General features: G+C 38.3%; 1 protein-coding gene across 10 annotated transcripts in view; it reads left to right on the forward strand.

Moving 5' to 3' along the window:
- Window positions 1-14,512, forward strand: part of Dym (dymeclin) — a 424,183-nt gene that overhangs the window by 223,256 nt on the left and 186,415 nt on the right. For 7 of the 10 annotated variants that reach the window (XM_021236605.2, XM_087189093.1, XM_021236606.2 and 4 more), the window contains exon 14: window positions 2,972-3,136. The exons of the other annotated variants lie outside the window; for them this stretch is intronic. In XM_021236605.2, the coding sequence (XP_021092264.1) occupies window positions 2,972-3,136 (165 nt within the window). The remainder of the gene's footprint in view (window positions 1-2,971; window positions 3,137-14,512) is intronic. 10 annotated transcript variants of the gene reach the window in all.

Genomic DNA, 14,512 nt, shown 5'->3' on the forward strand with positions numbered 1-14,512 from the left:
TGCTAATTCCCTTTCTGGAAGCCACCCCCACCGCATAGTAGGGTGTCCAGTACAGAATCACATGTTAGTTATTTGTTCTCTTTCATTTTCTTTAATCTGAAACAGTCCCTCAGTCTTTGTCTTTCATAGCTTTCAAAAGTTAAAGAGTACAGAATTAGTTTTTGTAGAATGACCTTCCAATTAGGTTTATCTTATTTCTTGGGATTAGATTTGGGCTATGCTGTGATCATAACCAGGATTCTCACCATGTATGCTTGTCACACACACACACACACACACCCATTCCTGATAACAATAACTGTGATCACTTGTTTGAGGTAGTGGTAAATCACATTTTTAAACATCATAGTTTTTATGGTTTGTTGTTTTTTCTTGGTTGTATGGATTAGTGGACTTCATTTTGGCAGATTCCTAAATGCACATATCGTCCTTTGATCATTTTCAATCCCCCTTCATCCTCCCTATCCTGCCCCCTCATTTCACATTTTAGGGGAATGGTTTCAATGTATATATTTTGCTCGTATCTATTCCCATTGCCTACCCTCACACCCTTCTCCATTTCTCTTATTTCCTTCCTCCTATGAATAATAGCCTGCTTTCTATTTTTTCCTCATCTTTTTTAGATTCCACATATTAGGGAAAACATGGAATATTTGTCTTTCTGGTCTGGCTTATTTCATTCATCATGATGGTCTTCAGATTCATCATCTATTTTCCTGCAAATGATAGAGTTTTGTTTTTCCTTATGGCTGAATTGTGTGTGGGGGTGAGTGGGTGGGCACATGTGTGTGTGAGAAATTCTTTCTTTGTCCATCTCTTGGTGGGTACTAGGCTTGTTCCATTTCTTAGCTATTGTGAATTGTGCTGCAGTTTTTATGTTTTCTTAAGTTTTTGCTCTCTTTAGTAGATTGAATTCTGGAGTCCTTTCTAAGGACCAGTAGACATAACTATTTAAGTGTAAATCTACCTTAAAAGACTTCTTAAACACCACCTTAATCTTGGACATTACTAGCTTCTCAGTAAGACTTTTTCAGTTTCTGTATGGTTTTGTTATTGTTTTAATATTGGTCTTTCCCTCGAGGTTGTAAGCCCTATAAAAGTAGGGACTTATAATTTGTGCCTTACCCTATCTTCAATGACTAGCATAACTCTTTCTGTGAACTAGGTAGGAGATAGTGTTTGGCCAATTACAGTAGTTGGTTGGTTGGTTAGTGGTAAAATGAATAAGTGGAGTATTCATTTGTAAAAATTTGCACATTTTAAATCTTCTTTTATTAGTTTTATTTTTAGTTCAGCATGGTTTAAAACACATGTCATACCTTTGGTGACTTGCTATACTTTTGGTGGTATTTTCTGACATGGTTCTCAAATGCTGGCAGTCTAGACACATTACTTGGTGTGTTTACTGCTTTGTTGTTCACCTTGTGAGACTGATTTTGCATTTTCCTCTTTGCAACTTGTTATGTTTTAAGTGACTTGAAATGTGACCCCAGTGAAATTGCTCTGGCAGTAATAATTTTTACTGTTCCACATTGTTGTAGAATCTCTTCAAAAGTCTGAAATACTTTAAGGTTTTTAGTTCTGTGTTGTTTGTGGAATTGAAGCTCAAAGAGATCAAATACCCACTGTTATAAAGATACCAATGGCTGAACTGAGTCTGTCTCCTAAGTTTTCTGACCCCTAATTCAGTCAGATAACTCCTTTTGCTATAGTATCTCTCATTTGGCTATAGTATTATCACCTGGCTGCCAGGAATCCATTTGTAGTACTGCGAGGAGAAAATACCTATGCCGTTTTGTTCTACCTTGGCAGAGTTCATGTGGCTCACTAATTACACCATCATATTTTCATACTTTTCTCCCTGTGGGTATATTTCTTCTCCTTGTTTCAAAAAGGAAGTTTTAGGTTCACAGTAAAATGAAGCAAGTTCCTAAATACTTGCTCTCTAACGTGATGAACATTCTGTACCAGAAGGGTATATTTGTTACAAATGATGAACATGCATTGACACATGGTTATCAACCAGAGTCTACAGTTGTTTACATTAGGATTCACTCCTGGTATTGTGTGTTCTGTAGATTTGGGCAAATGTATAATGACAATTGTAATATCATACAAAATATTTTCATTGCCCTAACAATCCTCTGTGCTTTGCCTGTTTATCCCCAACCCCTTAACTCATAGTTTTGCCTTTTTCAGAATATTGTAGAGTTGGAATCACAGTATGTAGGCTGATTGACTTCTTCCACTTAGTAAAATGCATTTGGGTTCTGTTATGTCTTTTCATGACTTGATAGCTCTTTTCTTTTTAGCACTGAATAATATTTTGTTGTCTGGATGTGAAACAGTTTATCCATTTGCCTACTAAAGCACATGTTGGTTTCTTCCAAGTTTTTGCAATTATGAATAAAGCTACTGTAAACATTCATGTCCAGTTTTTTATGTGGACATAAGTTTTCAACTCCTTTGGATAAATTCTAAGGGGCACAATTGCCAGATTATACAGTAAGAATGTGTTTAATTTTGTATCTTCTAAATTATCTTCCAAAGTGTTCATGCTACTTTGAATTGTCTCCAGTGAGTGAGAGGTCCTGTTGTTCCCCATTCTTGACAACATGTGGTGTCTAATGTTCTGGGTTTTTCAGCTATTCTAATGACTCTGTAGTAGTGTCTCATTATTGTTTTAATTTGCATCTCCCTAACCATATATGATGTCAAACACCTTTCCATATGCTTATTGGCCATCTATATATCTTCTTTGGTGAGGTGTCTGTTCAGATCTTTTGCTCATTTTTTATTTGGATTATTTGTTTTTCTTTTATTTTAATACTCTCTTTTAAGAGTTGTGAGTTTTGGGGGGAGGCATCATCTAGTGAAGATACACAGAAAGCTTTGAGGACATAAAGAATAAATATTTTTTCGAAGGAAAACTTCTCTCTTTCTGTTTCTCTCCTTTTACCTTGTCTTTCAGTTATACCTGCCGCCACTTGCGGAGATATGTTTATGTGTTGGACAAACTGTATTTCCCCCACTCTCACTGTTCTACGCTTCAGCATTGCTTCTCGGCCCTCAGTGACAATGGAGAGGAGCTCTTGTCTTTAACTTGCTCTCACATTCTCAGATCCTATGCTGCCAGGTTATTAACCTCTGCTGTCTGTTTACTGCATGCTGCATGTTGTATGTGACTGATAACTGCATGTTTTACTGGGACACATGTCAATTGAATGGTAAAAGTACAATTTTATGTTTCAAATGCTAGTTAATAATTTTTTTAAATAATGGCTGGGATTTGTTTCCTTATAAATGTTTTCTTAAGTACTTTATGTTTCATGAGAGAAAAGAGGGTTTGAAGCCACACAGTGGTCACATAAACTTGTCAGAACTTTTCTATATTTTGTCCCCTTTGGAAGTCTCTTGATTTATACTAGTTGGAATGTTGTCTGATTTGTATATGAAATAGACTTTACAGTGACTTAATTATCAGTGACTTTTAAATTCTCTTTCTTGGTTTATGAGCACACCTAAGAGTTTGCTGAGGACTGCTTCCCTGCTCTTACAGAGCATTCACCTGTGCAGGTGTGACTTTATAGGAAGGTAGAAATTATCCTATTTGGATTTTGTTTCTTACTCATCTTATTTACATACAGAATAGTTATAAAATCAGCAGTTTGAAATGTGTCATGGATGCGTGTAAACATAATGATGGAGTGGTAAGAGACAAGCTATCAATCTCAAATATCAGAGAAAATCAACAGCTGCTTTTTAATGTGTCATGTACCAAAATAGAGGGGCAGCATGATATTACTGTTTTGTACTTTGCAATTGACTTTTTTGTTTTTTCTCAGGACTGTTGAACCCAGGGGCTCATATAATCTATATCCCAAGCCTTTTTTTAAAATTTATTTTTTATTTTGATACTGTGCCCACTAAGTTGCCTAGGCTGACCTTGAACGTGTGATCCTCCTGCTTCAGCCTCCCAAGAACTGGGATTACAGGCATGTACCACTGCACATGGCCTACAGTTAACATTTTAAACACATTTCCTGTAAGTCAGAGATGACTTATACCAACACTATGTTGTTAAGCAAGATGTGATGATTTAAGGCAGTATCTTCGCTAGCAGATGATTTAGAGGAAGAGGGAAAAACTCCATGGCAACCTTAACTAGAAGATGGAAAACACTTAGAATTAAAATAGACCTTTGCAGATGAAGAAACATACAAAAGCTTCAGACTATACATTATGTCTAAGTGAAAATACTCTGATTAGGAAAGGAAGACCATGTGGCATCTAAGTTTGCAGAGATTTTTCCTGGCAACAGAAAGATTGTAGAGATGCATGGTAATATTGCTTTGTATGCTATAGATATTTTTGAGAAATCAAAGATAGAAAAGCAAGAGAAAATAATAGCACAGGAGAGAGTGGAGGGGAAGGCAAGTAAAAAATATGTCTGTTTGCCAACTCCCCATGTGAACGTATTCATTATGTATTGCAAACATATACTAATAAAAAAAAGAAACAACAACAAAAAAACCCTCTTGAGTATATAGTATAGAACAGTAGTGGCAAACCTATGGCATGTATGCTGCACTGGGCCATTTGTATCATTGAAATCTCTAAAAGGTTGGCCATCACAGGTTTAGAAGAGTTTGTCAAACTTTAAAAAGCCAGTGACTTTCCACCAACTTATCTTAAAGTGAGTATCAGTTTAAGTGAATGGCATTTTTAGGAATTGAAGCTACACCTTGTCTAACTGTAAGAAACAAGAGAGTTGCTATTGATCATTGACCCTCTTAAAATGCATAATAATTGACTTTGTCTTTATTTACTAATGTATCAGTTATTTATTTACTTTATGTACTAATGTACATAAAACTTGTAGAATAATACCGAGAGAGAGACAGAGACAGAGACAGACAGAAGAAATTGGCTTTGATGATTTTTTGGTGCTAGCAAGTCTGAAGTCTATAGGGTAGGAAATTCAGGTAGGCAATGATGTTACAGTTTTGAATCCTAAATTCACAGGTAGTAGTTTTATATCATCATCTTTAGGCAAAATTCCTTCTTCCTTGGAAAGCAATCTTTGTAAGGTCTTTAACTAATTGGATGAGTTCTATCCACATTATAGAAGGTAATCTGCTTTCCTTGATATCAACTGATCCTAAGTGTTAATCACTTCTGCATATACCTTCACCAGGACATCTAGACTAGCATTTGACAAAATAACTGGACATCATAGCCTGGCCAAGCTGAACATTAAGTCAACCATCACACAGTACTTCTCGTTTTCCTTTGTGTGTGTTGTATCTGTTCTGTCAGTCCATAAGCCTCCTAGGAGTGTACACTCTGTCTTATTCATTGTTATGTATCTTATGGCTTCTTATGCTTTGCACATTGTTAATAATAACTGCTGACAGTGGTTTCTGCCATTTGCCATTTGTGACAGAGGCCACTATCTACTTAACTCTAAAGTCACACACCTTACCTGGCAGGAGCTGACAGGAGAAATAAATACAGAATCAACTGGGAAAAAGGAAATGAAAGGAACAGGACAAGGAAGATGAAATAGGAAGAGACAAGAGTAAACAAACACAGGGGAAAGAAGAATGGAGGCACTACGAGGCAAAACAGTGTGTGCAATTCCTGAGTCCCCTTCACCTGATTACTGCAGAGTTAAATCTGTGCTTGGTTTCTAAATCAGTGTAGAATTCTGCTTGTATTTTCCATTTGCTCATTGAGCACCTTTTCTGGAACCCCTCATTCTTTATGCACTTTGATTTCTTTCTCCTCGGTACTCCCAGTTAAGGCTTAAGGCATTAAGTCTCGAAAGGATATTTTTTTCAATACAAAACCCTCCTGAGGACTGAACCTTCCTTTAATGTCAGGCTCTGGTAGGCCTAGGTAGATAGTTGAGGAAATACTGGGGTCCAGAAAAACTTTATATAGTCTTCCATCTTCTTTCACCTCATTCCAGGGCCGTTTACCAGATAGGCTGGCTCTAGGCCTCCAGTCTGCCAGGTTTTACCAATATTAATCCAGTGTGGTAGTTATGGACATGGGCTCTGGAGTTAAGGCCTCTTCTCTCCCCACTGACTTTCAGCTCTAGCCCCACCACCTGCAATCTGGGTTGGTGCACAAGACACTATTCCATTCAGGGCAGTGTAGGTGTGCTAGTCGCTTTACATGCAGTGTTCATTTGAAAGTGACATCCTGCATACACGTGGTCAAGTATAGTTTAGTGCCTGCAGTTGGGTATTTTTCTTTTAACAGAACTGCATTATTTGGGAGGACAAACCAAACCAAAGTCTACATGGAGTAGTCACAGACTCACTTCATAAAATCACATGGCTTTTGGTTATGCAGAATGTTCGAAGTATATTTTAGTTCCTAGGGAGAAATACAAGCTTATTTCTTCACCATTGTCCTAGTGTGACTAGAAGTAAAGAGGGTGTGTATGTGCATGCATGTACACACAAGTGTATATTGCTTCACTTCTTTAGGAACAAAAAATTTTTTTTTGGTACCAGGGATCAAACTTGGGACCTTGAGCTTTCAAGGCAAGCACCAGAACCACTGAGCTAATGCCCCAGCCCTACAAGCTTATTTCTTAAGAAAGAACTTTACCTTAGTCTAATATGAATTATGACTGTAGATAGAAATCTCAGTCATTCTGCTGAAAACTTCCTGGCAGTATAGGGTTCTTTTTTAAAGCAGCCCTGAGAGTGAGCTTCTGGGCTTCCTAACTCAGGTGACAGTAGAGCTCTTCTTACTTTATTTTAAAATTTTATTTTGAAACAAGCTCTTGGTGAGTTTCTGAGGCTAGCCTCCCAAGCAGCCAAGATTACAGACATGCATCACTGCACCTGTCACCTTCAGGGTTTTGAGAACACCTTAAATTTTTCTTCAGCTTAAATACCTTGGTTACTTCAGCCATTCCTTATAACAGGTGATTTATTCAGTCTTCTTATTATCTTCCTTGATGTCTTTATTGGATAACATCCACTATAACATTTTTGTTATCCAGAATTAAATGTAATATTCCAGCAGTACTTTATAAATATAGCTTTTAATTTAAAAATTATAAATTATAAATCATACTCGTAATTTGGCCTAGACTGCACTGATTTTTGAAAACAGGCACACTTTGGCTCACGTAGAAGTCTATGATCTTATTCACAGAAACACACATCTCTCTAGACTTGTACTTTTAATTATTTGAAGTAAATTGCAGGGCTTTACGTTTATTCTTGAACTTTAAAAGGCATCATCATTTTTTCTGTTTGCATCATACTTCATGAAGCTGTAAGCCTTTCAGACCTGATAGCCCTTCCAATTTACTCCCAGAAGCATTGAGATTATCTCTCAAGCTACCAATCATAGATTTGATGTCTCTAGAAATCAGATTTAGAATTTTGAATGAGCATTTAAAAATTTGAATTCATTGTTAGTCGCTACATGAAGTCAAATGCTTTGACCAATTAGATTTTTTTTTTGTCCAATTTTTTTTTCTTTTCTTTTTTTTTTTTTGGTACTGGGGATCGAACTCAGGACCTTGAGCTTGCAAGGCAGGCGCTGGAACCACTGAACTAAATCCCCAGCCCTTTTTGTCCAATTTTAAGATCCACTTTCTTAAATTTCAGGGTGGGATGGAAAATTAGTTTTATAAGAAATCTGTGAAGTAAAAAAATAACTTCTCCTTTATTTTAATTATATTTTTAGTTTATATGTTATGCTGATGTCAGAGCTATAGCTGCCAATATTTTAATTGGATCAGAGGCAAAGAGAAATCAAGGGAAAGTTGAATGTTGAGATGATTCTTTTATGGTGGCACAATTTATTTTGAATTACTATTAACTCAGGGGCTCAGTTTTTTGCTGCCTGATGCAGGAAGGCTAACCAAGAACATCAGCAGTGTTTAAAAATTATTTTCTAAAGGAAAAAAATGGAAGCAAGATCTTTGCAGGGGGAAAAAGAATTTTGGGGAAGGGTGGAGGGAGTGAGGGGAGGGCAGAGCAGGGGGAAAAAGAATAAGAACCGAGATACTCATGTAATGGTACAAGGTCCCAATGATGTATGTAAATGTATTTTATACCTAAAATGTACCAATAAACTTAATGAGGAAAAAAAAATTATTTGCTAGCACATACCAATTTAAAAATATGTCCCTTCTTATAAAATGAAATAAGCATATTGGCACTGAAGGCCTTGACTTATTAACACTTTGCTATGATCAGTGGTCTTCATCTTTTGGGGGTCATAGAACTTGTCTAGAATTTATTAAAAATTATGGAATATCTCTTCAAAAGGTAGAAATAGAAATTTTCGCCTCTAAATTTGGAGTTTTCATGGACCTGACTTTGTTAGAAAATTGGATACAGCTACTGTAAAAGAGGGACCTTCCCCCAAATACCAATGAATTAAATGAGAAAATGGCAGTTTATTTCTCAAATGGAAGTTTGAGCTGATGTGACAGCTCTGCTCCATAGAAGTTTTAGACCTAGAGTCATCTTCCCTTGTACTCCATTTCTTCCCTTGTACTCCACTTCCATCTTGACCTCACTGGAAAAGTCTGCAATAGTTTACCACCAGTTCTGCATTCTAGACAACAGGAGGGTGGAATGGACTAGGATTGGATGTAAATTTCCATTTTAAGGACATCACGTACCTTTTTTACCAAATGTTAGTCATAGACATATCCATGGACAGCTGGAATTGAGTCTGTAGTTGAATTGCCATGTCATGTGCAAAAATTCTCTCTCTGGGTAGGAAGGGGAAAGTTATAGGGACTACCATCTCTGCCACACCATTGGGAGTTCATGTCCTGGGTAATTAACAGAGGTTTACAGGGTGATTACTGTGTGATTAGTCCTATGTCAGGCAGCAGCTGGACTTCCTGCAGAAGACAGGAAGATAAGACAAAATTGCTAAAAATCATTGCCTTGTACTGTTGTTCAGATGTCAAATTAGTGAAGTTTAAAAGAGATCTCTTCAGGCAGGCAGATCTGAAGTGGCTTTAAACAAACAGGATTTAAGTAGGACCTAAGGATAATGTTTGATTTAGAGCAGGTTCGGAAAACTAAAATGGGGAGGGTCACGTGGGATTACTTAGAATTGCACTAATTATATTATCTAGAGTCAGGCTTCTGAGGACCTTGAACGCCAGGCCAGGATATTTCATATGTATGTTTTAGTGGAAGTTTGGGGAACATTTTTTATTTGTGTATGGATTTTTGCAGGCAGTTGAGATTTAAGGTCTTTAGTGTGATATAGTCAAGGCATTTTTCTCCTGATGATTGTCATTTATTTAAAGGAATTTGAGAGGAAAGAATCAGAATTTAGGGAATAAACAAAACAGATACTATCTGATTGTGGCAGTGGAGTTAAAAAAAAGAAGGAATCAATGGAAGTGAAGTTTGAAAAATATGAATTGGAAAACCATATGGAGAGAACTATAATCACTAAAACAGTACAACATAAAATATTAGTAGGAATTCTGCCATTATTTCTTTGCATGTAGTTAGTTCTTATTGACCAGTATTGCAAAGATCTACTAAATATAGTCAGTGTAATTTTATATTTTATGCTCTAATGGTGTGTAGAGATATTTGTGTTATCAATACTCAGTATTAAAGGCTTTATGTAGGTCATTTGGTAAAAGTTTGATTTTTCAAGAGCATAGTCTTTTCAAACTCTCCAACCATTTAAAAATCTGTAATATTGTAGCGGTATGATATAGTAATCAATCCTGAATTGTTTTCCAGTCAAATTGCATGTGAAGCTGAGGGAGGAGGATCACAAGTTCAAGGACAGCCTAGGCAGCTTAGCAAGACCCTGTCTCAAAAAAGGGCCAGATGTAGCTCAGTGTGAAGGCCCTGGGTTCACTCCTTAGTACCCTCCTGCAACCCCCTCCCCCCAAATATATATAACATAGTGGGAAAAAAATTTTACCAGCTCTTCCTCAGACAAATGCCTACTATCTAGAATATATAAAGAAATTTTAAAAATCAAACATCCCAAATTTAAAGACCCAATCCAAAAATGGGCATCTGAAATGAACAGATATTTCTCCAAGAAGTAGCAACAGCCCATAAACACATGAAAAAATGTTCAACATCGCTGGTCATTTGAGAGATGCAAATGAAAACAACACTGAAATTCCACTTCACTCTAGAAAGAATGGCTGCTATCAAGAAATCAACCAATAACAAATGCTGGCGGGGCTGTGGGGAGAAAGTAACCCTTCTCCATTGTTGGTGGGAGTGTAGACTGGTGCAACCACTATTGCAGTCATTGTGGAGATACCTCAAAAAACTAGGATTACAGGTCCCATTTGACCCAGCTATTCCCCTGCTGGTTTCCAAAAGAATTAAGAGTCATACCACAGCAATATATGCTCACCCATGTTTATAGCAGCACAGTTTGTAATAGCTAAAACTTGGAAACAGCCCAATTGCCCATCAACTGGAGACTGGATAAAGAAGATGTGGTTTTTTAAAATAAAATGGAGTAGTACTCAGCCATAAAGAATGAGAAACTGGAGACGTTTATAGCTAAATAGATGCACATTAAGGCCATACTCTTAAGTGAAATATACTAAGACACACATGTAAATACCAAATAGTTTCTTGATGTGAGAAACTGAAAGTGTAAATAAGGACTAAAAGGTATAATAGATAATGTGAAATAGGAAGAAAAGGGACAAATGGGAAGGGGAAATGGGGGGGGTAGGGGAAAGGAAAGAAGAGAAAGGAATAAATATGAGAAAAGGAAAAAATGGAAACAAAGTCTTTGTAAATAGGGGTGGAGGGGTTGAAGGGAGGGCAAGGGAAAGGGAAATACATAAGAACCAAGATATGTCTTGTAAAGGTACAAATTCCCAATGATGAATGTCATCATATTATATATCTTAAATGTACCAATAAACTTAATGAATAAAATATATATATATGGCCCATGTAAGATAAAGAATAGTGATTCAAGAGATCTATTCATTATTCAGTCTTATTTATTATCATGACTATAGTTACATGGTGACTATAGTTAACAACAGTGTAATTTATACATGAATATTGATGAGTATTGTCACCACAAAAAAGGGATAACTAATATGTTAATTAGCTTGAGTTACTTATTCCATGGTGAATACATCTATCAAAACATTTTAAAAATGAATTTTATACATTGTATTTGGAGAAAATTATTTTATAAGCAACAGCCCTCAAGATGGATGGATTCACTCAGTGACCACCTCCTCACTTTCCACACCCCTAACAGCCAGCACTTGCAGGTGCCACCTCTGTGGAGGCTTCACCAAGCTCCCCTGTATCCTTATTGCCAATCTCATCCTTGTCGGAAAAGTCTTTGTTGTATAGTATCCACATCATGCTCTTCTTGCATTTGCCACTAAGAGGTCTGTTCATGTCCCTCAGCCACAATGACTACCAAAAACAAGCCCCCCCTTACTCTCTTTTTGTTGAACTTCTACACCAAAGTTGGAAAAAGCCCCTTGAAAACCCTTCATCTTCTTCTGAAGCTGCTCTGTGGGGATAAATCTTGAGACAGAAAAGTATAATCAGACCATCACTACCACTGTCATAATGAGTTTGTTGTTATTGTCATATCCTAGAATTTCTTGTGTGGGCTCTCTTGCCTCCTCCTGCCCTTTCTGTACATGTGGGGTTTATGTTCTCATTGATTAGGCCTCTTTTTACCACTTGTCTGTATCCCATTGGGCTTGGGACATCTTGACTTCTTGTGGCTTGCTGACAGAGGCTTGTCAGGAGGCTTGTTCTGGACATGCATTTGTCACTGGTCAGTTGTACACGGCTCTCAGAGCAGTCCATTTTCAAAGTTCAAATAACATGAAAAATGAGGCTTCTCATGTCATTGGGAATGAGAGGATGGAGCTGCTCCTTTATCCAGGTTTCAAATTGATTACCTGGGGATGACAGCAAGGGGAAAGTGAAGTCTTTGGGGAGGGGGTGAGTCAGTGGTCTGTTTTATTAGTTGATTTTAGGATGAATGCAGTCACAGCAGAGTCTGAAGCAGAAACAGTAGTGTTTGCTGCAAAAATATTTCTTTGAAAAACATCTCCTACATTTTGGTTTTCTACAGAAGGTTCTGAAAGGGTATATATAATGTGGAGAAAGGATTCTGCTGAACACACAGTTCTCCCGAAAATAAAAGAACCCCCATGAAGAGGAACTGATGAGGCTCTTCATCCCCGAGAGTAGAGGCTTTTTCACAAACTTCAGTGTATTGCGTGCATTTTCCTTTGTGAGGTATTCACTTGGATTGTGCTTAGGTGTTCTGTGGGCCATAAGAGAGTGAATTTTGTGGAAGGGTTGACTTTTTGGGGAATATAAGATTAGTTTAGAGCTTTCATGGTTTTAATTCTAGCATTTGCATGTTCCAAATCCAAAATGCTGCAAGTGAAGTCTTTCATTCTGCTGCTCACTCGGGTGAGGCTTTGGCAGGGGTGGAAGTGGGAGACCTGCTCAGCAAGGACGTTTCAGGGAGGAATAGATGGCTGCTTTTGTTCCTTTGGGAAGAATATGTAGAAGGAGTTTGGGGCCAAATTCCTGTGCCTTGGTACCCCTGACGCTACTCCTGTTCCCCTGTGTCAGGTCTTCTGAGGGTTCTTTCTTTGGCAGTGTTCTCCACCAGTGGCTGGGCACTCTGCCTCTCCCTAATCTCTGTTTCTGCATTTCCTTGAGAGCCCTTCATGTGCTGTTCGGGCCCCTAAGGATCCTGTCCACAGTCCTCAGCCTTTTCCTTCCATACTGATCCTCTTCCAGGCTGCTTTCCTACGTTGAAGCACTTGCCAGTTTGGGGGGAAACATTTGATGTTGAAACTTGAGACCTAAAAGGCCTGCATAAACATAGCAATTTTCTCTTTCTTAACCTCTTCAATTTTTCCTGAATTTCTGCATCTAATAAATTTTGCAGAAAATATGGCTTTTTCAGTTCATTTTTGTAAGTTGAGTTGCTGGATGCAGGTTGAAAAGAGGGATTTCTTGTGTTATTTTTCAAATAACTGGGGATTATCTCCATCTTGTATGTGGCAATACTGTTGTTTCTATATCTTCTAGGTTTCTCTCTGAGAAATAATGGCAGTATGTAATTGAGTGCACTAATGTATCACTTTCACAATTAAAGTCAAACTGCTTGTTTAGAAAGTTCACTAGTTGACGCTACTTTACTGGGAATAAGACTTTTCAGGCTCAACAGTCAGGTCAGTGCTGGCCATCTTCTTCCAGGCTTATAACACCTTCATGAAGGCTCCTTCCACATTCCCTATGGATGTAGGGCTTACTAGAATTCTACAATCTACTACAGAAGTTAGACTTTCTCCACCTATGTAGGAGACTCAATCTAAGCCTCCAGAACCATCTAATGAGACTATAGCTCAAATTCCAGTGCCTCATGAGATGAGAGTTCCAACACCACATTCAAAGGTTGAACTGAGACCTCAGTCAGGTTTGTATGCTGAGCCTGAACCTGGTCTGGATGTGGAAGTTTCACTTCAGAGAATTCGGAGGAATTGCTATAGACTCTTTCAGGGCTATAGAAAGAGGCTCTTCTAGCCTCTGCAGTGGTTTCTGGAGTAATGATGATTTCCAGGTCCAACTCTATGAAACATGATGCTGGACAGTGTTGGCTGCTGAACTTGATCCTAAGCTGGTGTTGGAACTGTTGTCTCACAATGGGCTGGAAAATGAGCTAGGTGGCTCGTTTACAAGCTGAGATGGGACCATCAGCTGGGTTGGGAAAATTCCGCCTCCTCAGGAGGCTCTGGAGGAGGAGATGGGGCAGGCTGCAGCACTGGATATTGTTCCACTGGTTTAGGGTGTTCTGCAGGCTGAGGTGGGGTTATCTGCTGAGCTGGAGAAGGTTCCATATTGTTAGGTTGTTCTGAAGGTAGAGATATAGCCTCCTGTCAGACTGGAGATGGTTCTATGTCCTCAGGTGGCTCTAAAGGCTGAGCTGAAAATGTTACACTTTCTGTCAGTGGAAAAGAAAGAGTAGTGTTCATGGAAGGTCTTGAAGGCTGAGCTGAGAGCTGTTTCTGGGTTGGTGAAAGTGCAGCTCCAGCAGGAGAATTTGGGGACAGAGGTAAGCTCTCCTCCTGGTGTGGAGAATGTTCCTCAGGAAACTGCAGGCCAACTTGGGACCCTTTATCAAAAGGAGAATGTTCATCCTTTATAGCACGCTGTGGCTGCTGAGTTTTAAACTCTAGCTTGTCTTTGAAAGGCTCAAACTGTCCAGAAGACCCTGAGGACTGAGCTTGGTCTCCAGTTGAAGTTTCAGTTTCAATCTCATTAGTCATTTCTGGAAGGTTAACAGTGATACTGTTCAATCTTGGAGGGTGAACTTGATCATCACCAACAGGAGAAACTGTTGCTTTGTGATGTTCTGGAGGTTGAGCTACAAGTACATTAGGGTGCTGGGAAGGCTGAACTGCCTCCAGATTTGATAATGGTTAAATCTCAGTGGTTTGCAGATGTTCAGC

This window comes from Heterocephalus glaber, unplaced genomic scaffold (genome assembly GCF_053883595.1).
Source record: "Heterocephalus glaber isolate CG9 unplaced genomic scaffold, H.glaber_assembly_v1.0 deba00000331, whole genome shotgun sequence".
In the NCBI taxonomy this organism is placed as follows: Eukaryota; Metazoa; Chordata; class Mammalia; order Rodentia; family Bathyergidae; genus Heterocephalus; species Heterocephalus glaber.